Genomic DNA, 25,663 nt, shown 5'->3' with positions numbered 1-25,663 from the left:
AACTATATGAACTATGGAACGAGCCCCTGGGTGCATTTCCAGCTCATCCACACATTTTCGATGTATTCTAACAATCAACATGTTACATTCGGTAACTAATGGGGACGAGACCCAGCCCGTCTTAACGTTTCTATTACTGTATCTTCCTACCCGCGGACCTTACACGAGTGTGATGAGACTTGATTCCTGATGGTCCTCATTCCAAGCATCAGCATGCATTTGCCCCACGACCACCCGCTCTGCCAAGCCGTTTTCCCACCGCACCAGCATGATATTAAGGGCCCAGTTATCCTTGTAGATGTAGTGACGCGTGTCAAATATTTCCTCGTAGTACTCTCTAGCGGTTGGATATTCCGGAGGAAGATATTCCTGAAAGTCCTGAACGGCTGCCTGCATTACTTCACGTTGGCTACTGCGCGAGAGCAGGACCAAATCATGACGAGAGCTGCTATCGCACTGCGCTGACCAGACGTCCGGCCGTAGTCCTGTGAGCGTGCCGCAGTGCTTACCACCAGCATCATAGATCCACGAACAGAAGGACGTGTGATTACGAAAATAGTTGGAAATACCACCACCGGCCAAGTCGCCGTCCCACACAGCACATTGGTCCAGCTGAGGCGCCAAGATCTCATATGCCTCAACATTGATTGTCTTGGCTTCAAATATCACCGGAGCCTCGACAGGTGTCTCCTCGCCAGCCGTGTAACTGGTGAGGTTATCATTGGGGTTGAAAGAGGCTGCTCTCTTAATCTGGCGCAGACTACCAGACTCTTGGAGCCAGATACCTGTCAACTCCGTACTTATGATAACTCTGTTACCAACGTAAGAGTCCAAGCGCCAGGGATCCCAGAAAATGTCCCCATGCCACGCCGTCCAACACCAAGTGGGTGATGTACACGCCACTGAAGGTGTCTTTGGGACGGACGACCGCCTGGGTCGCATAGTTGCAAGGAACATCGGCCTCCAAAGCAATGCCAGGTCAAACAGGGATTCCGGCAGGGCGCTCGCAAATCTCCAGTCAAACAACTCGGCTAAGGCGGTGAGAAGTCCAGAAAATGCAGGCAGGGCATCGGCATCGCAAGTCAGGGCCCTCGGAGAATATTGCTTCACTAGCGATTCATAAACATTGAACTGACTTCTGGGGTCAATTCCTGTCTTTTTGTGCAAATTGTGGAGCATCCGGCTTGGTGCAAGATCTGATTCATGTTGATCCCCTGCAAGTTCATCTGGGCAATCCTCTGATTGGTAAGAGGTGCGGCATTGCCAGAATATTTGGTTTTCTGTAAAATACAGACAGCGCCTGGACAAGAGGCCTTCTTGGAAGGTCCAAGCCCGGGAGTTCCAAGTAGACTTCTGTATGACAGAAGAAAGGGGTGGCAGCCTGGGTACCATCTGTAGTCCATCGATTTCGACAGAGGACTGAGCCAGACCGCGAGGATGAGAAACTCCCGGTAGTTTCGACCCTGACCCTTGGCTACACAGTGCTACAAGAGTCAGAAATGCATTCCCGTATATCTGGTCCATACGTGGAATATACGCGGCCTTGGAACGGTTGTCGTCTTGAATGATACAGAGAGCATCTACCCATAAGTATTTCTCTTCCATAGCGATGGTAAGATCAATGGCATCTTCAATGGCTCGCGGTAGCTCGTGTCGCAGTTCTCGCAGAGCTCCATCCTTTTGGAGGTGTTGTATGTTTGTCTTTGTGGATGTCAAACCCTTAGAGTGGCCCCAGACATAGCTGAGGGCTAAGTAGTGTGAGTTCCAGTCACAACTCGTCAATCTCATCCTCTGGACATCGATTAATAGCAACTTCAACCCTGGCCGCTCACTTATGTGTGGTTTCAGGGAGTTACAATTTGACCCGTGAAAGGAGGCGCAACGCTCCATCCAAAGCCGAATGAGGGAGATTTCGACTTTTTCCCCAATGATTCGGGCGCGACATATTGCTCCTGATTCACCCGCTGCGCCCAAATTTGGGTATGTACCCAGAAGATTAATCTGACACCGGGTCGTAGCATGCCCCCACATACCATGCGGGAGTGTTTCGGATGTGGAATCAAACCAAACGTCCAGGGCTGGCAGGCTCGACCTTCCACTACACCTCCCCAAGTAGCATACTTCCACGGGGTAAATGCCCACCTCCCAGTGGCCCCGTGAGTGGCCGTTGAGTGCCTGGATCACTAGACTGCAGAGAGGGCAGTGATCTTTCTTTGCTATGTCCTGGTAGGGCCCTAGTTCCACGGTGCCAGGATACTTGCCCTCGTAGAAGTAATCCTTGAGGTTGATATCTCGACAAATGTCGCAGAGCTTGAGACTTGTTGCCATATTTACAACTCTGGCATGTTCGCTGCTTTGGAGGACTGGCTGAAAGCCTGAAATAAGCCCGGCAACTCCTCGTAAACGCGAATGGGGGGATTTACTGTGCCCCTTCACGTGATCCTCACCTACCCCGCCCTCATACCTGCTGCAATCGTTGAATACTGATAAGGTATATTGTCCTGAAGCATCGTCTCATGCGTTTGGCAAAGCAGGCCAACTTGTAATCGGAGTTTGATAGTAAAGCGTTCATTAGGATCAAAGTAGCCCGGCTCGAGCTTGTCGGCTGAGCTTTTCATAACCGAGCGGACGACACTATGCACGCTGTCGGCACCTGTTACGATGGTCCCCTTTTAGATGGAGCCATCAGTACAGTGCGCCTTGACGCCGCCGCCGCCGGATGCTAGCTTTACGCCGGACACCTCCTTCTTGAGGAGGACACGCTCTTTGTGCTTCAGGTTGTCACTTAAGATCTGGAGAAGCTGTTGCCGGTCAAAGAAGTACAGCCCGTAGCCGTATCTACATGCTGTGCTTAGCTAGTCATATTATTGGACCAGGAGAGCAGCAGTAGTTGCTGTTTCTCCGGCTGAGACGATATCTCTGCCAGCGACGAGATAATAGTGCCATCCGGGCGACGCATGTGCATCGTATCGGAGGGCGGCGCGTCGGCGAAGATCGCTTGAATCGACTCGAACAAGCCCATCTGGTCAGTTCATGCCGTGCATCTCGAGCATTTTGGCGAGGACCAGGGCCGCCGGCGATGATGACTTTGAACTCGCTCATTTTCAGTTGATGATAATGATATCCAGACGCAAGACCTCATTTCCTCGTGGGAAACGGGCGTTCCCTCTCCCTTTGCTATATGTAGGACATGGATCTGGAAAGGTAAGGTAAAAGGGGAACCCGCCCCTATCTTGTTTTACACGTGGTGGCCACGAATTTCGGAGTTGTCAGGCAACTTCCGTGGAAAATCCTGTGCGTGGCCGATCATGACGGGGTTTCATACTGTTGAAAACTGCTTGTCTGTATCGAGCTTTATCGCCCCTCTAGCCTTCCCGATCCCTTCCGCATCTGGCTCTTTAAGCCTCCATAATGGGCTGCCCTAGGCATCACGCCGGTACCCGGCGCTGATGAACAACCAAATGGGTTCATGAGCATTGCTACAGGCGAATAGACAGGCTTTCCTGTAAGACGTTCGTTCCTGCTGGGCTGACCCGGCCTCGGATCGAAGCGAGAAGACATAGAGGCGAATATTCTGTCGAAGGAAACACATTCGTCTTCACCTTCAGTGCAGCAGTCTAGAGCAATGCATGCTGCGGTGCTGTCGCAATATGCAGGATTCAGGCGATGGCCTACCACCACTGATTAACGATCTGAAGATAATCGGTCCATATCTGACTCGCGCGCACCTCTCAAGGGCCAAGGAACTTGGATGGAGAGTCAAGACACGCACATCTTGGAAGGGGAACGCCCCCACCTAGATGGTATTTGAACCAATCCAGCGAGCGATGCATACCAGAGGGTTCGTGGCGTTTAACTCAAGCCAAGGCAGATAAGACGACGGGAGCGGACATGTTTCAGAGGCCCGGCCCGGATTCTAGGCTTCTCGGGCTTCTCGACAGGTCCGTGGTAGGGGCTTGGCAGAGGCCCATGTTTTCCAACCCAGATTCATTTGAAGATAAACGTGCGATGCAGTTCTCGTCTGTCGGGCTTACCTCCACTTGTCGCAGTTTGTAGTATCCCCTTGATTGCCAAATACCGCATTAGTTGTGGGGCGATTCTATACTTCAACTTCTGCTGTTACCTACGCGGGTTACAAGTCTTCGACGGCGTGAACTCTCACCATCCGAATATATCTGATATTCTAATTCGACCAGAAGCTGCCCCCACAACTAATGCGGTATTTGGCAATCAAGGGGATACTGGACCCCACGAGTCTCAGTTCCCGTCATTCTGGCATGCGTCTCGGGCCGTGATGGCTTTCTTCAGCCACCCGCTGGCGGAAGTGTCATCGGCGCCGGCAAATCTTGCCAATGTTCTCACGAAGCTAGGTAGAGTACAAGATTAATGCCAACAAAAGATTGTCGCCGGAGGGAGATGAACAAATCATTCTCTGACGGATTGCCGAGGTTTTACTTTGATCAATGTATTTACTTACTCCTCACCTAACCAGTCCGTTGCACCCAGTCAACTTCATGAAGTCGATATCACCTGCGCCAATTGATGAAACCAGCACCCCCGCAGTTGCGCTGGATGGCTTGTACCGTTTGGGCACCACCAATTTCTTACTGCAATTTTCCCAGCAACTTCAAGCGACTTTCGGTGTTTTCTTCTTATTCCAATATGGATACCACGTTATCCCAGGGTCTCTCATAAGGGATGGTATAGCCGATTATTCAAGAAGTTCCAATACCATTATTCCTGTTCGCTCCAAGAAGAGAAATTGCTAACGCCAAGGTGGGCGGACTCCACGAGGCTCGCTCTTCTTGTGCGACACACCAAAGCGCCAGGGACTAATTTAGTTGGTCGGTTGCACTGAATTTTCAAATTAGGGATTACAAGTGCTAGGCTTCAGTGGCCTGTGCCACGTTGCTGCCTGCTGTCAGGCTACCCAAACAAGCAAGCAACATGAAGGAGCGCGAAACTGCCGAGAATCGCGGAGAAGTATTTAGCTTCGAAAAAAAGCCTTCTACTTCCAGCCGCTTAGTTGTCATATACCACTTGATATCTTCATACACGTCTCTTCAATTATACTTGTTTCCAGCACTAGCTGAGTCGTCGTCTGAAGAGAGTTTTGAGGATTGAATTGATGTCTCACTATGGCTGTCCTACGGCTTACCAACGTGGACAACAATGAGACAGTGCACCAACGCTGCTTACTGGTCACCGGCACCTGCGATGATGCCAACACCATTAAGTCAGGGACAGAAGACTTCGTTGCGGTAACCATCCGAGATGCCTTCTCGAAGCCGTCGGAACCACAGAACTGGCCAGTTGCGGGCAACGCCTTCCGGTGTCTACTGATGCTGCAGCCTGGTCCCAATACCGTTGATTTCAAGCTCCACGGCAACATCTCTGCCAGTGCGAGACTCACGCTCAACTACCAGCCTCTGCTCCAGCTGCCGCCCCTGAACCTGGCCATCATGGTGGCCAAAGACTCGCCCCTGGTGATTAACTGCCCTCCAGTCAAACGCGGAGCCATCACAAGTGCACACAGCACCCTCGATGCTGCCATCTCTAAGCTACGCATGACGGCTTATATGTGGCAGGCTCTCTTAGCCGAGGAGTTCCGCTCGATGAATCTTGGACGTCGCAGTTTTCGGCTCGACGAACAGTGGGATACAGACACAATCACCACTGCGCACCTCCAATGCGACGCGGGGGAGACCATCGCGGGCTCGGTGGCCAAGGTGCATGTTGTTCGGAGTGACAAGACCGTGGCCGAGCTACGGGATCCCCAAGTGGCCCAGCAGAACCACCTGGGACACAGTCGCAACTCCCTGGACCAGTACTTCGAGCAGGCCCTCCGATCTTACGGCGCCCCTTTCACCAGCTCCACTCGCCCCGTCGTTGCTGGGCTTGTCCTCGACTCGCACTACTCGGTGAACCAGGGCCTGATCCTAGCACATGCAGCAGTGGGCAAGGGCAACCCGACAGGTCTGTCGCTGGGCATGTTCGGTAGCCATCTCACATGCTCGTGGCCTCGTTATCTCGAAGAGATCCCCGCCTGCTTGCTGGATCGGAGTTCAACCGGGGATGCGTTTGGTAACGACCATGGCCAGTGCCCCACGCTGGGGGCTGCTTGCTGCTTTGGTCAGGCTAGCTTTCTGACCCGGGTCGCACACGCCTTTGGCGCTTCCCAAGATACCGATTTTGCTTCGGCGAGCAAGCTCAAGATGTGGCGCCAGAGTTTCATTGCAATTCCTGGTGCTTCATCGAGCCAAGACGTGGACATGAAAGGGCTGAACGTGCGAGACGCCCTGAAGCTTCGCGCAATGGACCATTTCCGGACCCCAGTGGACGAACAGACTACAAGATCGGAAAGAGAGAGTCCCGTCACAGTCCGGTGCGTCTTGGATAGCGAGGACAACATATCTCTAGAAGCCAAGTGCCTGGCTGGTCTGGCTTTGGTGCGGTTCAAAGATCACAAGGGTCACGTAATCAAAGAGCTGAGCTACTACAAGCTGGAGTCTGGCGCCATCAGACCTCCCACGGTGTTCCACATGGACCAAGAAGAGCTTGAGGAGACGTACGACCGCAGGAAGCAATGGTGCCTGGAGGTCATCGGCATGAACGGCAACCTGCAATCCGTCAGCAACATCTGGTCGCTGCTGGCCGACCAGCCGTTTGTGAAGGTGCCCAACTCAACACTTGTCCTGACGAAGCGGTCGGTGAAGTCGCGGGAGGTAGACGTAGATGGAAGAGCGGACCAGTTCTGCCGATGGGCCACCCTGCTGAAGCGCAAATACGGAGATGGGAGCAACAGCCGGCTCACCTATGCGAACCGCATCGACCTGCGTATCGGCGCCATCATGGACGGCGCGGTCGTCTACTTCAGCGACGGGACCAAGTGTAACCTCGGTCAGGCCAACCAGACGAGCTACGGCGGGCACCAGGCCGAAGATCGGTCCCTCTCGGAGGAGGAATCACTCGATATCCGCAAGGTGTCGGTCTCGAATTGCCCGTCCGGCTGGGGCGGCGCCCTGTACGGCTGCCGGATGACGCTTGCATCTGGTGAGGCCTGGGGCGCCATCAACTCGAACCAGGCCCACGTGCAGAACCTCGAGGCACACCCGGATGAGCGCATCATCGGCTTCTATGGTCGCAGCCAGGTGGGCAGCGGCTTCACCGTCGAGTTTGGCATCATCACCGCGCCCAAGAACGTGGTGGACAGCGACGAGGGGCTCCCGCGGCAAATCTACGATATGCCTGAGTTGCAGAATCTTAATAATGTGGTAAGTGACTGATGATACTGCTGAACATGGGCAACGCATGCTCTGGCAGCAATAAAGGGGGTGAGGGAGACTGGCTGACACATGTTCGATTACTAGGGTTCTGATGATGACGAAGACGATGATGATGAGGACGAAGAAGAAGAAGATGACGAGGACGAGGACGAGGACGAAGATATGGATGATTGAGGACTGTATGCTTGCTCCTAGGTACGGAGTTGACCGGTTTACGGCGTGGGTTCATTACTGTCATGTATGAGTTATGATGTGTGTTAAGCGGGTATATCGACTTTCGAATCACTTGAGGGGTACTGGACTCACTGGGTTACTCATCGACCCTTGATGTAGGATTTACTCTTCTTGGGGTAGACAGGATATCCTGAAAGGGAATGATAATGAAGTTTCTCGGGTAATTCTCGCTGTGACTCGAAAACCTGTATAAATTAATGATGTTACCGTCGCTCCATCCTCTGCGATAATTTCACCGCCAAACTCTTCATATTCACGAACATATTGCATCATCCACCGGTTCAAATTAAGGAACGTATTGGTCGTTACATAGTCCATCGTTCAAAAGACGCAATGTCCTGGCCACTCTTCTTCTTCCATTCCACGTATGCAAAGATTCTCACAGTATATGCTTACAAATTGGGCATACATTCACCTATACTAGTTAGCTCCAATGGATCAGGTTGTCTAACTTCTATTCTCTTCTCAGCCAGGCACAGTACAACTTAGCATCTTTCTGGAGGGATTGCTCCGATAGTCAGCCGTTGACTGAACTGATGTAAAGGCGTCTGTCACCGCGGGCCTCCAGTCCGGCGCATTTGTGGCAGTAAGCGCCTGACTGCAGGATACCCCAGATTCTCCGCAATGTGACCCACCATCGGTATATAGTATGGAGGCTAAGGGTCAATAGGCTAAACAGCAGCCTGCGTCGTTCATCTGCCGGCTTGTGGCTGGTGCAACTGTTGAGCTGGCACGAATGGGGGAGTGGGGTCGGAGGGATGCAGTTGCTTGTTGGTTTCAAAACGCCAAGCCATGTCCGTTATATGGCTAAACTGGGGAGCCGCGTCCGACATAGATTTGAGGAGCCACATATCTCAAGCGCCTAATGGGGCAACCTAGGAGAATTCCAGGCGCACCAATAATGGTATAGCCACTGGCTCCATATCCTCCAGCTGAACCAGTCTTTTGGGCATTGTGGTAACCCTACCGTCACGATGATGGGCCGGGGGGCCTTCTTGGCCCCTTGGCGGTTTGCCCTGTTCTGGCGATTTGACCGTGAGCGACACTTATGATTGCCCTTTGTGGCAATATGTCACAACTACCGAGGTGTCCAGGATTGGGCCGGCTTTTGGCAGATCACTGCACGAAGACATCGAGCACGGCCCTTGGAGACAGGAACCCGGCTGGGCAGACGCTGGCTGCAACACCGCTATATAAAGCCTTGGGAGATCTGCAACTTACCGTCCTGGTCCACGGGCCCTTTGCATCGCGCTGACCTGCCAGCTCTTCCTTCTTTTACCATTCTTCCCTTTTATCCTTGCACTTGACCGCATCATTGCCATCATCATGTACGGGCGAAGCAACATCCTGGTGGCCGTGGCCTGCCTCGTGCTGGCCTCGCTGCACACCGTCTACGCCGCGAGCTCGGCGGGCTGCGGCAAGAACCCGACGCTCAAGAGCCAGCGCTACAGCATCCAGGTCAACGGCAAGCAGCGCCAGTACTACATGAAGATCCCCAACAACTACGACAACAGCCACCCGTACCGCCTCGTCTTCACCTGGCACCAGCTGGGCGGCTCGGCCCAGAAGATCGTCAACGGCGAGAACCCGCAGCAGGGCGGGGCCCTCCCCTACTACGGCCTCGAGGCCATCTCCAACAACAGCGCCATCTTCGTCGTGCCCGACGGCCTCAACGCGGGCTGGGGCAACCAGGGCGGCGAAGACGTCACCTTCTTCGACCAGCTCGTCAAGACGGTCGAGGCGGACCTGTGCGTCGACACCAACCTGCGCTTCTCGACGGGCTTCAGCTACGGCGGCGCCATGTCGTACGCCCTGGCCTGCGCGCGCGCCTCGATGATCCGGGCCGTGGCCGTCATCTCGGGGGCGCCGCTGAGCGGGTGCCAGGGCGGCAAGGACCCGGTGGCGTACTACGGCCAGCACGGCACGTCGGACTCGGTGCTCAACGTGCAGATGGGCCGGCAGCTGCGGGACCAGTTCGTGGCCAACAACGGGTGCCAGCGGCTGGGGTCGGAGCCGCAGCCCAACGGCGGCAACTCGGTCCTCACCAAGTACACGGGCTGCAAGGAGGGCTACCCCGTCACCTGGGTCATCCACAACGGCGACCACAACCCCAGCCAGGTCAACCAGGGGCAGAGCACGCCCTTCGCGCCCAAGAACAGCTGGGACTTCTTCACGCAGTTCACTTGAGTGAGGGGCGGGATGCGGTTGCGTTTGAGTTAGGGGGTACGAGCGAGGATGTTGCGGGAGGTCCTCCCATTCGAATCTGTACATATCTGTAAGCGTGGTTACATGTACATATCATAGCCGCCGCTCGGTTGAAACTCGCATCTTCAATACTTGAATGTATCAAATCTGCTTGGGAACTGCCAGTTCTTGCAAGTGCACGATCCCATGGCTGGAATGGCCATCTCTGCAAATAAACCCCCCATGACGCGACTTGGCATCTGATGAACCTGAACGCACGTAGAGTTGAGCTTCCAAAATAGGAGCGGACGTTGCATTGGATGGACGAATCCAAGATGATCGCCCGTGCCCCACGGTGCCCCGAGCGGGTAATTAAGGGGAGCCAGATGGGGCGACCAGATTTGCCGATCATGCCATGGCAAGACGTCTGCGCGAGACGTCTGGACCAGGTTACGTTAGTAATATAAATGATTCTTCCTCCAATGAGAATCTGCGGGCTCAGGGGCTCGCAATGCAGGTTGCGATACTACGTTGGCCAACTACAGCAGGATTACGTATGGCCTATCGTCGCAATGGGATTTCTGTGTTACATATAAGAAGCAGAAGCTCGGCAGGGGGCGCCCAGGCTGCGCTTCCTTTCTTGGCCTACCCTACTTATCGCCAAGCTTGCCTCTCGATTTGCAGTAGAAAAGATGATTCGACCAATCAGCATCCTCGCCACCCTCTTGGCGGCCTTAAGCTCCGGAGTCAGCGCCGAGGCGTTCCCCGGCGCTGTCGGATTCGGTGCCGTGGCGACCGGTGGCGACGGCGGTGAGGTTTACACCGTCACCACGCTCGCCGACTCCGGTGCCGGTTCCTTCCGCGACGCCGTCAGCAAGAGCAACCGCGTCATCAACTTCAGCGTGGGCGGCTACATCGAGCTGAAATCCATCGTCTCGCTGTCGAACGGCCTGACCATCAACGGGCAGACCGCCCCCGGCGGTGGGATCGGCGTCATGGGCGCCGAGATCTCGGGCAGCGGGCGCAACAACATAATCATCCGGAACCTGCGCATGCGCCAGGGCCTGCGCGACGCCGGCGGCAAGAAGAAGAGCGCCATCAACCTGGGCAAGGCCAAGAACGTCATCCTGGACCACTGCTCCCTCGCCTACGGGCAGTGGAACTCCATCGACGCCGTCAAGGTCGCCAACCTGACCGTGTCCAACTCCATCATCGCCCTGCCCATCGGCCAGCAGTTCGGCGCCCACATCGAGGGCGGGCCCACCACTTTTTATAGGAACCTCTGGGTCAGCGCCCACAACCGGCAGCCCCTGGCCAAGGGCGACACCCAGTTCGTCAACAACGTCGTCTACGACTTCCAGTCGGCCTACACGGCCGGCAACTCGGGCGGCCAGTTCCGCCACGACATTCTGAGCAACTACTTCATCGCCGGCCCCTCCTCCACCGACCCCCAGAAGGGCATCTTCTTCCAGATGAACGACAACCAGGCCGTCTACGCCGCCGGCAACTTCCTCGACGCCGACAAGGACGGCCGCCTCGGCGGGCAGCCGCATGACACCGTCGACAGGGCCAAGACGATGCCGCAGACCTGGGCACCCAACTCCAAGGGGCTGGCGTCCATGTCGGCTAAGGATGCGTACGCTTACGTCGTTGCTAATGCGGGGGCGATGCCGCGGGACGAGGTCGATGCGTTTGTGGTGGATAGCGTTAAGTCGCTCGGCACGCGCGGTAAGATTATTAAGGACCAGGCGGCGACGGGGCTGTCGAACGGGGGGTACGGGACAATTAAGGGGTAATTAAAATTGCAGCTTGATCTATGTGTATTTAATATGATTAATTGCATTCACTGCGGACATTGAAGTCAGCTCTAAAGCTTTGCACCTAGATGTGAAAATCCTTCTAGTACTTGGTCTCTTCAGGAGGGTATATCTCTCTTTTCACTACCAGATGCCAATGATATTACATAGCCCTGGTGCTGATCCATATTTAATTTAGAAATCTTCACAGAAATTGCATTGCTCAAATTTAGGTCCTCGTCATATGGCAGGTGGATTAATGACTGAATACAGCAGATAGCTAGACACCATGTTCAGCGAGACATCCTGCAGTTGCACATGTACATGAGTGAATATATATGAATTCACTAAAGGTCTAGTTAATAGTATCGAATCTCGTTGAATGCAGTATGTATCCCTTGAATTCAATGTTGATGCTTCCTACTTGATATTCTCCTATAAAGGTCTGCGCCGCCCTGCCACTTACTTGCTTCAGTCACCCTCCACCTTCCACCCTCACCAAACATTTGATCGTCCACATCAACATATCGAGCTTTCACCATAATCCGATATCAATCACTTTCACCAAACTGAAACCACCCTCTTTGCTCAAGACTTTACCCTGCATTTATTGCTCTACACAACTTCGACGTCAAGATGCAGTCGTTCATTATCGCTTTCGTCACCTTCATGGTTTGCCTCGGCGCCAACGCCGCCTCCAACATCACCGAAGTGTTGGCTGCCCTTCCTGACGGAGGCTACATCATGGACATGGGCGTCGACGAGAACGGCCTGTTCGGCATCGCCGATCTCGGCGGAAAGCCGGTCCCGGGATCTCCCTTTACCGTTAACCCGGGCTTTGTGCCTCCTCCTACTGGCCACGGTGCCGGAAATGCAGCCTTCACGAATACTCGAGATCAGTGGAGCGTAAGTACTTTCCTATTTATCATTTTTGTTTAGCAATTCTTTCCTCCTTAGTCCACTTGCCCTGTCTCTCGAGGCCGACTCGTGAAGCTCTGAAATACAGAACAGTTTTTGCTGACGACCGCAGTGCGATGCACGCAACGAGACCATCGACTCGGCCTCGTGGAAGGACGCCGGCAGTTTCCTGACCTCCTGGTGCGGCGCGGGCAACATGGTGCCCGAGCACAAGGTGGTCACGTGGACCGAAAACAGCAGCATGGCCTACCTCTGCAACTACGCCGGCCCGCAGAACTGCGACGGCCTCGAGTACTGGAATTACATGCACTTCATCGGCAAGGAGTGCGGCTCGACCGGCTGCGGCTGGTTCCACCAGAGCTCCGGCAACATGACCTACGGGCGCGGGCTCAAGGCCGGACTGAGCAGTCCTCGCCACATTTGCTACGTCTGATTCGGCGGTGGTCGAGGGGGTGGGACGATGGATAGAGGAATTGAAGACTGTGCCTCTCGAATCAGGATTTAGGCTTCAACGGCACATCTAGTCGATGCCTTCAGGCTAGCATATCCCTTAGTTGTATCAATATCTCAAGTGCACTTATGCAACAGTGTGTACCCCTCCGTGGTCTTTTATCAAAACAGAGCTATAACCCATGCCCTGTAGTGATGTTTCTTCTAGTCAAAACGTAATTGAAATTCAGAATGGGTATGGGAAAGTAGCAAGTGGTTTGATGTTGTTGCCTAATAGGAAAGGCGTCAACCAAGAACCAATAGGAGGGGATCTACACATTTTCCCAACCCACTTCTCCTGTCAGTTTGGATATTCCCACTTGAGTGCATAAGTAAGTGCATTTGGGCCCCAGCGCCAACTGGCATCGATTTCTTCTCAATCTCCCCGTTTACCGCTCCCCCGCAGCGAGATGGGTACTTCCAAAACCTCCCGATCCCGTCCCGCCATGACTACCAGGTACCTCCGCAAGAAGCTCTTCCGGGCCTCGGGCTCGCAGAAAGCCGCCAGCATACGACAGACTCGCGAGGTCGTCGAGTACGACGACGACGACGACGACGACGACGTTGCCTCGTCCATCTTTCCCCCGCCGGGATCCGAGCGCCTCGAGCAGCTGCTGCCGGGGACCCCAGACGCCCGGCCCCGCACCCGGTTCTCCCCCGTGGGCTGCGACGCCTGGGCCTACCCCTCAGCAGGCGGCGTTATCTACGGCCTGTTCACGGCGGTGCAGCTGAAGCAAATGCGCCTCTCGAACCTAGAGGAGGCCGACCGGCCCTTCTCCGACGGCGAAGCCGACGAAGCCGACGCCGCGGCCGAGGACCGGCTAAGTCTCGTTCTATTGCGGCACGGCGCCCGCTGGTGGCCCAGCTGGGGCTTCTACTGCCGCCACCGCGACAACGTGCAGCGCGGGACGCCGTACGGCTTCCACTTCCCGCCCGGCGTGCACACGGCGTACACGGCGCCCGAGGCCAACCTGTTCGGCAAGGCCAAGGGGCGGCGCGGGGAGGTCTGGGTCCTCACGGGCTCCGAGGACGTCCGGGACCGGGAGAGCCGCCCGGCTGAGGGCGGGGCCTTCCTCAGGCCGGCCTTGCCGCGCTTGCCCGAGGACTGGTACGCGCGGGTCAATATGGCGACAACGCCGGGGGAGAGGTGCAAGGTGTTTAAGCGCTTTGATGCGACGTGAGTTCCTTTTCAGTTTGCGGCTGTTTCTTTTTCTTTTCCTTTTCACACTTTGTTCATTGTTGTATCTCTGACGGACCAATCAACGAAGTTACTACCAAAGCCTAGAGGAGTGCGAAGACATCCCGAAGACGTTGGAGGAGGGTATCCAGAAGGGGGAGGAGTACGAAGCCCTGCTCCGGAGGATGGAAGACCGGGACTACGTCAACCGCTGGGTCAAGCACGGGAGCACCGAGTGGCCAGTCAGGGTTTATTCTTTGAGACCGTTATCATAAACATGGGGTGCGCGTAATTAATAGCTGCTTGTCTGTTTCCTAAGGAGAATGCCCCAATGTAGCACACAAAGCCGCATAGCTTGTGCAATCGAGCTGGCCAATTTTACCATTTCCTTTCTCCTCCTCTGAAGGATATGCAAGTAGCAAGAAACCAAGCTGGTGTCTTCAGGCAGTGAAAGCCAAGCTGTGGACAGCCTTTGTTTCGCCGGAGTCGCTTAGGGTAGCAAGCTTGTCGTAATCGCAACTGTAGCCTTCGTGATTGTAGCAGCGCAGCCAGCCGTCGTCGTTGCGGATGAGGTCGTCTATTCGAGGGTGAGCGTCCACAAGTCAGTTCTATCTCTTTCTCTTTCTTTCTTTCTCTTTCTCTTTCTCTTTCTCTTTCTCTTTCTCTTTCTCTTTCTCTTTCTCTTTCTCTTTCTCTTTCTCTTTCTCTTTCTCTTTCTCTTTCTCTTTCTCTTTCTCTTTCTCTTTCTCTTTCTCTTTCTCTTTCTCTTTCTCTTTCTCTTTCTCTTTCTCTTTCTCTTTCTCTTTCTCTTTCTCTTTCTCTTTCACTTCCTCTTCCGATAACACAGTGCGCGGGAAGCAGGTAACGCCAAGCGGAATTTACTCACCAGTATCGACATAATACCACTTTTTCTTGCCGCCGCCGTCGGGGCACTTGCACCACATCGTGTGGCCGTCGTTATCCAGCTGGCAGCCCTCGCACGTGGCGCCGAAATCGCCACTGTAGAGCCAGTTAGTCCGCCACTCGCAAGTTCCGGCCACCAATAAGGCAAAAGCATACCCGTCTTTCTGATAGAGCCCGTTTGTGGTGTCGAAACCATAGCATTGTCTCAGGTCCAGTATGGTGCAGACCGAAGGGAGTCCCGCAGGATACGAGCGGCAGTGGGCGGCAAGGTTCCCAAAGATCATCTTGGGGGACGAGCAGGTCTTAGACCAGTCACCGCCACGTACAAGTGTGGCCAGGGCGACGCAGAGAAGAAAGAGCGACGGAAGAGATCGGAACATTGTGTTATTGTGTTGGCTGGGTGTGGCTGGGTGTTGATTCGGTATGCTTGGTTTACGATCGCTGAGTTGATGATTTATGGTGAAATGGCCTTGATGTTGCGAGCATCGATCAGCCTGAGGTTGATGTTTACGGTTAAACGGATTTCATGTTGCGAGCATCAATCTGCTTGACGTCTATGCAACGTACGAGGAAGCAGTGAATACAAAGCTCCCCGGGTATTGAATCTATCGCCGTATCCGTAGTTCTTATCGGTGACCTCAAGCGTGTAAGAGTGACAACAATTCATTCGCATTGGCATGAATTGCACTGAAGAAAAATGCGCCGTTGCAGGTCCTGCTGATTACCCTTCCTCTTGCCTCTATTCACTACTGGTAGTAATCTGGTTGCGACTTCTTCTGCGTCAAATTCTTTGGGTGTTTGGGGGGGGGGGGGACATGGCGGAGATGAGGACCATGCTATCGACCACCGAGTAAACCAGCCACGTGTATGTTGATTTCGGGTACTTACTGGCCATAAGTACGCAACTGGGTATTTGGCCACTAGACAAGCAGTTCACGTTACAGGACCTGGTAACCTTGAGACGTAGCCCCTCATTCAAGATCGCCAAGCTCTGGGTGTTGATGTATACCAGATTGAAATGAGATCATGATTTCAAACTATCAACGTGGATCGGCAGCAACTTGGTTATTCCTGTCATGTCAAAGTAGAGATGCAAGAAACAAGGCGCGAAACTAACGTGGCCAATAAGTCAACAGAATAGGATCGAAATCGGCATCCATCTGGTTGAATACAAGATCCATTAGCGCGGCGAAGCACGTCTCCTCGACGCCGCCCATGTTGTCAGTGGTGCTGTCCGCAGGGTTCACGAAGGCGTCTTTGGGGTTAGGCAATGTGAAGTTGGGGAAAGGCCACGGTGCGTTGCGAGGCCAATGCCTGTAATATTGGCATTTTGTGAGTCCGCAGGCGGGTGCAGGCCGGTATTGCTGGTAGACATCGATCAAGTTCACACAGGCTTTCACAAGGCCTGTCGCATTGTAGAAGGCAGACCAAAACCCGTCTACGTCTGTATAGGTGAAATTAAGGGACCAGTCAATTCCCCAATCTGTTGGCGAAGATGCCCACAGGTACTTCTCTGGGACTGAGCAGGGTCCATTATACTTTTGGTTGTCGGTGTTGTAGAAATCGCAGTTGGCAAAGCTGTTGACGGTTCCTTGGTTGAGGAACCACAAGATCTCGGATGGCAGGACTTCCATCATCGATTTGTTGTAATACCAGAAGTACAGAACGTAGTCGTTTGCGGTATACTTCTCGGACTGTAACATCGACTCGTTGTGGGCGTTGACTAGGATTTCCATGGCGTGAAATGTGACGCACGAAGCAGACAAGTTGTTCGCGGCGGCGACGAGAGAGTCCCAGTCAGGGTAGTCCTGGGTGTAGTCGCAGAGATCCGAGAACTCATCATCAAAAAGAAATCCGTAGTCGCCTATACCGCTGCCCGCTTGAAGGTCTATGGAGAACTCGGAGTACCCGGAATATCCCTGAACCTGTAGGTCACTGGTAAAGTTCTGGCTATCCGGGTCCCTGAAAGCAACATACTGGATACGAGGCCCTGCTCCGGAGGATAAAAGACAGGGACTACGTTAAGCGTTAGATTCAATACGGGAGCACCGAATGGTCAGTCAGTGTCTACTTATTGAGGCCGTTATTATAATCATAGAGTTCGCGTAATTACTGTTTCATACCTGTCTATTTCCTAAGGAGAATGCCCTGTACACTAATCTATTTTCGCTAAGAAGGCCGTTCGGGGCATGTGGCGGAAAGGAATCATGAATAAAAAAAAGGAAGAAAGAAAGAAAGAAAAAACGATGCTATAGGGGAATTTTGAATAGAGCACCCGTGCTTAATTGGTTACCAGTTCATTACCAGCAGCTCGAAGGGTAGCTCCCTTTGACGCCCCAATTACTCCGTCAATTATCCCACTGTACCATCACTACAAAATAATTGCTGTATCGGTAATTATAACCCCTCCCTGCCTCTATAGGCACACGAGAAAGCCGTGGCTTGGGCAATTGGGGCTGGCCAACTTCCTTTCTTTGCCTTTCCTTCTCGCTAAGATTGTACGAGTAGCAAGGAATCAAATTGGTCGTGGGCTTCAAGCAATGAAAGCCAAGCTGCGGGCAGCGAGCTTGTCGGGCTGGCACTTGGTGCCCTTATGGCTGTAGCAGCGCAGGTAGCCCTCATCGTTGCGGATGAGGTCGTCTGTTCCGGTGTCAGCGTCCATAAGCGACTCTCTCTAGTCCTCTCCCTGCTAATGCATAATGCATGGGAAGCAGGCAGCGTCAGCCAAAGGTACTCACCAGTATCGACATAATATAACTCTGTCTTGCCGCTGTCGCTGTACTGGCACCGCATCGTGTGCCCGTCATCATCGAGTTCGCAGCCCTCACACTTATCGCCAAAATTGCCACTATGGAGCCGGTCAATCAGTCAGCCACTTGCAGTTTCTGGTCATGGATCAGGAAGGGGCTTCTTTCCGGTCGCTGCCAGGAGAAGGAAATGAGAGGGGTAAAATAGCATACTCGTCTTTGGCATGGATCCCGTCTTTAGTATTGAACGCATAGCAATGGTTCAAATGCAGCTCGCTGCAGATCCAAGGTGGTCCCATAGGAGGCGTGTTGCAGTTGGCCTGAAGATCTCCCAGCGTCATGGAGGCAGACGAACAGGTTTTGGACCAGCTGCCATCGCCACGTGCAAATATAGCTAGGGCGGCGTAAAGTACTACGGTATTAATAAGGAATCGAAATATTCTATTAGTTAAATGCTAATATTAATAGTTATTAATAATGTTAAATAGTTATATCTTTTATTTATTTAACTTATAAATATTAAATTAAAGTTATATAATAAAAGAGTTATTTAATTATAAATAAATAATAGATTAAGATTTATATAAAGTATAAATAAATAATAAATATAAAGGCTTTTTAAATATTAAATTTATTATTATATTTATAGTTTTTATAAATAACCTCTTATATATAATTATTAATACTATTTCTTACATTACTTTAAATTATAAAATTTACCCTTTTAAAAATAATAATTTAAAAGTTTAAACTAATCTTTAATTATTTAATATATTATATAGATTATAAATCTAATAAAATAATTTAAAAATTAACTATTAAATACCTTAATAAAGGTATAATACCTTATAACTTTTATAATTTTATTAAATACATTAAATATATTTATATTAAAAATAATTATATATTAAAAAAAGCGTTATTTTAAAACTTTAATTTAATAAATATAAGATTTTATTTTATAATAATATAATAATAAAATAATAAATAATTAATAATTACTTTTATATATTAAATATATAACTTTATTTTATAAAGTTTAAATTAATTAAATAAATATAACTATTTAATTTATACATTATTTATTTTATTAATAAATTTAAATAATCCATTTTTTATTATTTATAATTTCTTAATTAAATTATAAAAATAAATTAAAAATATATATTTTAAATTATTAAACTTATATTAATTATTTATTAGTAAATTACTATATTTAAAGATAATATTAACTTATTTTTAATTTATTTTATAAAGCTTTTATTAAAGTTTTATAAATAAATTTATCTATTAAAAATAATAGAATCGAATTTTAAAAGGTTTAAAGCTTTTAATAATAATATAATATATAATATTTTAAAAATAATTATATAAAGTCCGTTTTTTAAAGCCGGTATAAATTAATTATATAATATTAATTAATAAAATAACCGTTTTATAAAAGACGTTAATTTATTATTTATATTAAAAAGAAAATCTATATAAAATTTATTATTTTTTATATAATAAATTAAATTAAATAAATATATAAATTAATTAATTATATAATAATCGATTAATAATAAATCGATAATAATATATTTATTATTAAAAAGTTATTTATTAATTTCGATTTATTTATTTCCCGTTTATTAATAATAATTCTTTTTTTTTAATTAATTAAATTAATTTATAATTTTTAAAACTTTATTTTTATTTTATATATATATAAATATATTTTTTATTATTTAATAATTTTAATAACGATTTTCGCTATTATATATTTTATATACGACGTATAAATCCTATATATAAAAAATTATATATTATAATAATTTAAAAAATATATTATTAAATATAATTTCGAATATTTTAAAATCGAATTTATTAAAAGTGATATAATAATTATAAAAATAAAACTTTTTAAAAAATTAAAGTTTAATTATTAATATAATAACGTTAATTTTATTAAAATTATTAAAAACGTTTTTTATAAACGTATATAATATAATATTATTATTATTATAAATAATTATTATAATATATATAAATAAATATTAAAATATAAATAATATTATAAATATATAATATTATAAAAAGGATTAAAATAAAAAATAATAATATATATATATATATATATATATATAATAAAAAGGAAAAATAAATTATAAATTTTAAAAAATATATATTATAAAAACTTATATTTATTTTTAAAGACTTTTTTTAAAAATTTATATAAAATCGATATTTATATATATTAATTTTAAAAATTTTATTATTTAATATAAATAATTATAGAAATATTTAAAGAATTAAATTCTAATTAATTTAAATTAATTAAAGGTATTTTAATTAAATAATTAATTAATTAGTCGCGAAGGTGCTTTAAAGTACGCCACTTAATTCGATACGTTATATAGGTAGTACCTACGTTAGTAATTAGCGCATTGCGGTCCCACTGTAAAACCGGCAAAAGCTATACGGGGGGTTTCGGAAGGTCATGGCAAGGACATCCATCCCCTCGTTTCCAAAGCTCTTTTTTTATAGTTTAGTTTTCGGTTCCAGCCAAGGCCAGCAAGCTCTTCCGTCACTCGCCAACCGCCCGGGAACCTAACTTTTTCACACTACCCAGGATGGGTGCCATCATCTCCGTCGTTCTAGACCACGGACGGAGCCTCGTCGCGGCGATCGCTCTATTGCAGGACCAGGTGAAAGACTTCGAAGCGGCTCTCGCCCGTGCCTCGCTCTCGCCGGGGCTGCCCGTCTCCAATCCCTCGACGCCGTACTGGACACACAATCCACCCTATCCCGAATTGGTGAAGCAACAGTCCGCGGAGCTTCCGAGCCGAGTGGATGTTGCCATCATAGGCTCCGGTATCAGCGGCGCGGCTGTGGCCCATTCCCTCTTGGTCTTGGGCGCGAAGAACAAGAGCAGCTCGACAGAGAAGAATTTCGATAAGGTCGTCGTGCTCGAGGCCAGAGATGTATGCAGCGGTGCCACGGCCCGCAATGGCGGCCACATCAAGGCGGCTGCTTACGATGTCTATCCGCGCTTTGCCAAGACCATGCCCCGGGACCGGGCCGTGGCGTTGACCCGGTTTCAGCTGAAACATCTCGATGTCCTCGTCGATATTTGCAAGGCTCGCGGAATTGATGCCGCCGAAACGAGACAGGTGGAGACGGTGGACTTGTTCCTGGACAAGGCGTCGTTCGACAAGGCGGTTAGGAATGCCAAGGAGACAAAGGCCAACCTTCCCGAAGACGTGACGAGAACGTGGCAGCGCCAGGAGGCCCAGGAGGTGGGTTGATCTAATCAAGTCAAACAAGACCCCCCGACTTTCAAACGCATCGCTGACCGTTGCATGACAGAAATTTGGCACCGGCGAAACTGTGGCGGGGGCCATCTCGTACAAAGCAGGGGCCATTTGGGCCTATCGATTTGTGACCACCATCTGGCACCAGCTATTAGCCGAGTTTCCCGATGCCCTTTCCCTCGAGACCCATACCCCCGTGGGGGCCATCCGGACCGACGACCCAGGGGCGCCGAAAGGCTACCCTTATGCGGTCCAAACACCCCGAGGCACCCTATTTGCGCGGAATGTCGTGCACGCCACCAATGGCCACGCATCCCATCTTGTCCCGGGTCTGCGCCGCAAGATCACCCCCGCACAAGCTCACATGTCGGCCCAGAAGCCCGGCGATCTCTTCTCCCGAGATCACGATCACGGAGCCCATCGTTCGTGGGGGGTTGTGTACAAGAATGCTTTCGACTACGTCACGCAGCGGCCGCCCAATGTCGATGCGGGGAGCAGCGCGCGCCATGCCAGTCAAGGAGACCTCTTGTTAGGTGGCGGTTTTGTCCGCTCCTCCAAGCAAGGCATCGACATGATCGGCCTATCGGACGACGGGATATCTCTAGATGGGTTGACGCTGGCCCATATTGCCGGCGTCTTCCCCGCCGTCTTCTCTCCCAACTGGGGCGGAGGCGCCGAATTCAAGCAGGCGTGGTCGGGGACGCTGGGGTTCACCGGTGACCTGATGCCCTTTGTTGGGAAACTCGGCCAAAGTCTCACGGGCAGGACGACGCCTCCAAATGCGGGCGCGTCGTTGGGTCTAGACGACGAGAAGCCGAGCGGCGAATGGATTGCAGCGGGGTTCGCCGGCGAAGGGATGGTCTGGGCGTGGCTTACCGGCACGGCCCTCGGTGTCATCATGAGTGGTCGAGAGGGGGAGGATATGGCTGGAGCCCCGGGATGGCCGGCTGGGCGACTAGAAGACTGGTTTCCGCCGGAAATTCTGGTATCGGAGCAGAGGCTTAGGAGCGCTGATTTAATCAACTTGACCAATCAACTGTGATCACTAAGTCACTTGGCCACCCATGGGTACGAGGGGTGCAGAGGGGTTAATAGATAAACTAGAATAAAAAAATTAGGGATTATTTTAAACGGTCACTTCTTCTTCAAAGCACATAGTACTATGGGCTTTTTGGAATTAATGCACCTAAGTATTTTAGGGAAAGGGGAGGGGGAGAAGATAGTATCTCTTGGTTTTGATCGAAGGACCTCCGGGTTATGAGCCCGGCGCGCTTCCCCTCCTGCCCCACCTTATTCAGATTGCGCTGGACTGTCTCCAAAGATAAAGAGTCCACAGACATGGTGCTAATGCAAAGAATAATCCCCGAGGTTGAAAATTGAGCGTATTGAAATGGGAGGCAAGAAATGGGGGTGATCCGCGAAGTGGGTGGAATGGAGAGACACCGACGAAGAGGCGACGAGTTAGATGCACCATTTAAGGTCGACCAGAAATTGACACACCAAGAAAGGTCCTAATATTTCATAGACACGGGGCGGGCTTAGGCAGAATGTGAATCCTCATGCTCCGTTGTCCAATGCTGTCCAATAGGCACTCTGCTAGGTGTGATAAAATTTGCTACCATGCAGCACTTATCTCTATAATGAACGGGGCCAATTGAACGTGCAGATATATCAATGCTGTATAACCGTTTGCAATGATGTAGCTAGCTATTACTACACGATCTCATTGGCTGGATATCGTGGTCATTCAGCTCGGTGCACCGCTTGCGCACCTCTGTCGGGACGCACATGATCTCAATCTGTAATTGAGACCGGTAGATACTCTGCCATTTGTTATTGCAAATATGCTCTGAGGCGATCGTGGGAACCTTCATGACGGCGGCGACAAGCGTCGCCGAGGCAGAAGCCCACATTGCCGCAGCCCAAGACCGGTTTTGGCGGAGAGCAATCAGAATGTGGACGGACCTCCATACCCTCCCAGCGACCAACCCCCTTCGCAGCAGTACGGCGCGAATACGGAAGTTCCGGAGATACCATCGATCGCCATTCTACCAAGTAGCGGACCTACTCAAAGACATACCGATGGAAGAGTTAGAAACCATCGAACCCTTCGCACTAGCCCCGTGGGAGAGGCGGATAAGGGCGATCGCGGACGAGTCAGACGCCAAATCTGAGGTCGAGCGCGCCGACTGGGCATTGCGCATTGCGGTCAGCAGCTCGGCCAGGAACGGGTTAGTCGGGTACGCAGGCGCGGTCGAAGTGAGGTCATCGACGAAAGCCAGCCCCATACTCGAGACCCGTGCCGTTACTCTGGGCTCGAGAGAGGAGCAGAACCCATATACTGGAGAGCTGGCCGCTATGGCAGAGATGCTACACTCAATACCGAAGCCCCGGTACCGGAACATCCTGCTGTGTACGAGGAACAGGGCAGCGGTACTCACGCTAAAGAAACCACGCCAACAGTCTGGGCAAAGGCATATCCAGCAAGCCTACCAGGCCATTTCGAGCTTGCGGAGAGAAGGAAATAGCGTCATCATTGCCTGGTTACCGACGCATAAAGAGGACGACCTCATGGATCGCGCGAAGAAGGAAGCGAAGACCACAACACGGTTGGGTGCCGAACCAGGGACCAAGATGCTGGGGACGAAGTCAACAACACTGAACCTCGCGTGGGCCAAACGGAGCGCTCCAACCAGCCTGCCGGAACGCGTCGGGCAACACTCCAAGCGCGTCGACACAGCTCTTCCAGGAAAACACACGAAGCAGCTGTACGACCGAGTCTCGTGGAAAGAAGCCAGCGTTCTTGCCCAGCTCCGAACAGGGAAAGCGAGGTTGAACGAGTACCTGTATCAGATCAAAGCGACACCGACCGACCAGTGCGACTGCGGATGCGCGAGAGAGACGGTGGAGTACTTCCTCTTCCGATGCAGCAAATGGACAGCATACCGAGGAGAGATGCTACAGTGCACAGACACCCACAGGGGCAACTTGTCCTTTTACTTGGGCGGAAAGTCACCATCGGACGGCCGGTTCTGGTCTCCCAACATGGAGGCCGTTCGAGCAACGATACGATTTGCGATGGCCACGGGCCGACTGGATGCATACCCATCAACCCAAAGGGGTACACCCTAGGGCTATCTACTAACCTATTTTGCCACTGCTAACTGACCCGTGTCTAAGACTACAGGCGCCGCTTCAGCTGCCGATGATAGGATGCTGGACACTTGGAGAAGGGCCTTCAAGCTGGCCTGCCAGGAAATGCTACTAACACGGGATCCCGAACAGGAACGTGCTGACGGTAATGGAGTGACCGACTGAAAATGGAGCATGCATGGGCTTTAGGTGATAAGAAGCGACTTAAGAATGTACCGTAAATTAGCGTTAGTTACCCTTTCGGTTCCGCCGCTCGGGCGTTAATAAACTATATATATATATATACTTTTTTTAAAGTAGTTAAAGAGAATTAAAATAGGTTTTAATTCTTTAATTATAGTTTTTAAATTATAAATCCTAAATTTTAATTTATAATTAATAATTTTTAAAGTATAGTTTTTATATTATAATTTTTAAAATAAAGTTTTTATATTATAATAGTAATAAATTTAAAATAATAACATAATACCTTATTTATAAAACTTAATTTCTAATAATAAATATTAAAGAATATTAAAATACTATTATTATTAAATTATATTATAAGGATAATAATTTTTATATAAAAAGGATAAATATAAATCCTTATTATTTATTATAATTATAAATAATGGAATTTATATTTAAATTATAAAGATAAATAGTTTATATTTATATTATAATATAAAACGCTAATAATATAATAATAAGAAAAAGAAAATATTTATATAATATTAAATATATAAAGAAAAAAAATTAAATATTATATTAAATAATTAAAATTTAAATAATTAATCCTTTACTTTATTAAATTATTCCTTATATTTATATAATAATTATTTATTAATTAATCTCTTAATTATTTATTCTTTTTCTTTAATAAGATAATTATTTTAATATAGCTTATATTAATTCTTTATCCCTTTTTTATATACTTTTAAAATATTTATACTTTAATAAATATTATTATAATTTATTTTAAATTTATAGATTATTTCTTTATTAATATTAATATAAAGGACTTAATTATAAGTATTATTTATTTATTTAAAGAGGAATATAATATAATAGTTTAAACTTTAATATATAATTAAATAATTAATTTTATTAATAATAATAAATTTATTTTTTTTAAGTTAATTAATATTCTTAAAGAGATATTTTATAAAATTAATATATACTTTTATTAATTTTATTAAATAAATATTATAGCTTTTATAACTTTTTAATTTAATTATATTATTAAATTAAAATTTTAAAATTAAAAATATATTAAGGATAATATATTATATTTAAAAGTTTATTTATAATAAATTAAAATTAATATATTTATTATTTATTTATTATTATACGTTTTAAAATATTATTAAAAAATAATATTTCTTTAAAAGATATAATATTAAAACTAAAAACGATATTTAAAGATTTAAAATAAAATATTAATAATATTTTAATACCTTTAGTTTATATAATTTAATAAATAAGTAACCGGATATAAGGGTAT

At 48.5% G+C, this 25,663-nt stretch overlaps 10 protein-coding genes across 10 annotated transcripts; 6 read left to right on the top strand and 4 right to left on the bottom strand.

Annotated features, from left to right (window-relative positions):
• Window positions 1–159: 159 nt before the first annotated feature.
• PG985_002946 (heterokaryon incompatibility protein-domain-containing protein) lies at window positions 160–2,328 on the bottom strand (the record flags this gene model as incomplete). The annotated part of the gene is made up of 2 exons (XM_066822715.1): window positions 160–1,748; window positions 2,034–2,328. The coding sequence occupies 2 exons, from the start codon at window positions 2,326–2,328 to the stop codon at window positions 160–162; spliced, it is 1,884 nt and encodes a 627-aa protein (XP_066690147.1).
• Window positions 2,329–2,672: 344 nt separating this feature from the next.
• On the bottom strand, window positions 2,673–3,022 carry PG985_002945 (FAD binding domain protein; the record flags this gene model as incomplete). Its single annotated transcript, XM_066822714.1, has 2 exons — window positions 2,673–2,838; window positions 2,913–3,022. The coding sequence occupies 2 exons, from the start codon at window positions 3,020–3,022 to the stop codon at window positions 2,673–2,675; spliced, it is 276 nt and encodes a 91-aa protein (XP_066690146.1).
• A 2,116-nt stretch (window positions 3,023–5,138) lies between these two features.
• PG985_002944 (uncharacterized protein) lies at window positions 5,139–7,460 on the top strand (the record flags this gene model as incomplete). The annotated part of the gene is made up of 2 exons (XM_066822713.1): window positions 5,139–7,274; window positions 7,371–7,460. 2 exons carry the CDS (start codon window positions 5,139–5,141, stop codon window positions 7,458–7,460), a joined length of 2,226 nt encoding a protein of 741 aa, XP_066690145.1.
• A 1,386-nt stretch (window positions 7,461–8,846) lies between these two features.
• PG985_002943 (uncharacterized protein) lies at window positions 8,847–9,707 on the top strand (the record flags this gene model as incomplete). The annotated part of the gene is made up of 1 exon (XM_066822712.1): window positions 8,847–9,707. One exon carries the CDS (start codon window positions 8,847–8,849, stop codon window positions 9,705–9,707), a length of 861 nt encoding a protein of 286 aa, XP_066690144.1.
• Window positions 9,708–10,396: 689 nt separating this feature from the next.
• PG985_002942 (polysaccharide lyase family 1 protein) lies at window positions 10,397–11,500 on the top strand (the record flags this gene model as incomplete). Its single annotated transcript, XM_066822711.1, has 1 exon — window positions 10,397–11,500. One exon carries the CDS (start codon window positions 10,397–10,399, stop codon window positions 11,498–11,500), a length of 1,104 nt encoding a protein of 367 aa, XP_066690143.1.
• Window positions 11,501–12,136: 636 nt separating this feature from the next.
• PG985_002941 (uncharacterized protein) lies at window positions 12,137–12,851 on the top strand (the record flags this gene model as incomplete). Its single annotated transcript, XM_066822710.1, has 2 exons — window positions 12,137–12,406; window positions 12,531–12,851. The coding sequence occupies 2 exons, from the start codon at window positions 12,137–12,139 to the stop codon at window positions 12,849–12,851; spliced, it is 591 nt and encodes a 196-aa protein (XP_066690142.1).
• A 502-nt stretch (window positions 12,852–13,353) lies between these two features.
• On the top strand, window positions 13,354–14,088 carry PG985_002940 (uncharacterized protein; the record flags this gene model as incomplete). Its single annotated transcript, XM_066822709.1, has 1 exon — window positions 13,354–14,088. The coding sequence occupies one exon, from the start codon at window positions 13,354–13,356 to the stop codon at window positions 14,086–14,088; it is 735 nt and encodes a 244-aa protein (XP_066690141.1).
• Window positions 14,089–14,524: 436 nt separating this feature from the next.
• On the bottom strand, window positions 14,525–15,367 carry PG985_002939 (uncharacterized protein; the record flags this gene model as incomplete). Its single annotated transcript, XM_066822708.1, has 2 exons — window positions 14,525–14,661; window positions 14,971–15,367. 2 exons carry the CDS (start codon window positions 15,365–15,367, stop codon window positions 14,525–14,527), a joined length of 534 nt encoding a protein of 177 aa, XP_066690140.1.
• Window positions 15,368–16,099: 732 nt separating this feature from the next.
• PG985_002938 (uncharacterized protein) lies at window positions 16,100–16,723 on the bottom strand (the record flags this gene model as incomplete). Its single annotated transcript, XM_066822707.1, has 1 exon — window positions 16,100–16,723. The coding sequence occupies one exon, from the start codon at window positions 16,721–16,723 to the stop codon at window positions 16,100–16,102; it is 624 nt and encodes a 207-aa protein (XP_066690139.1).
• Window positions 16,724–20,346: 3,623 nt separating this feature from the next.
• On the top strand, window positions 20,347–22,069 carry PG985_002937 (uncharacterized protein; the record flags this gene model as incomplete). The annotated part of the gene is made up of 2 exons (XM_066822706.1): window positions 20,347–21,012; window positions 21,083–22,069. 2 exons carry the CDS (start codon window positions 20,347–20,349, stop codon window positions 22,067–22,069), a joined length of 1,653 nt encoding a protein of 550 aa, XP_066690138.1.
• Between the last annotated feature and the right edge of the window lie 3,594 nt (window positions 22,070–25,663).

Source organism: Apiospora marii (assembly GCF_038362585.1).
Source record: "Apiospora marii strain CBS 49790 chromosome Unknown utg000002l_segment0_segment0, whole genome shotgun sequence".
Taxonomy (NCBI): domain Eukaryota; kingdom Fungi; phylum Ascomycota; class Sordariomycetes; order Amphisphaeriales; family Apiosporaceae; genus Apiospora; species Apiospora marii.
Note: the sequence above shows the minus strand (reverse complement) of the source record. Positions and strands in the feature narration are given on the sequence as shown.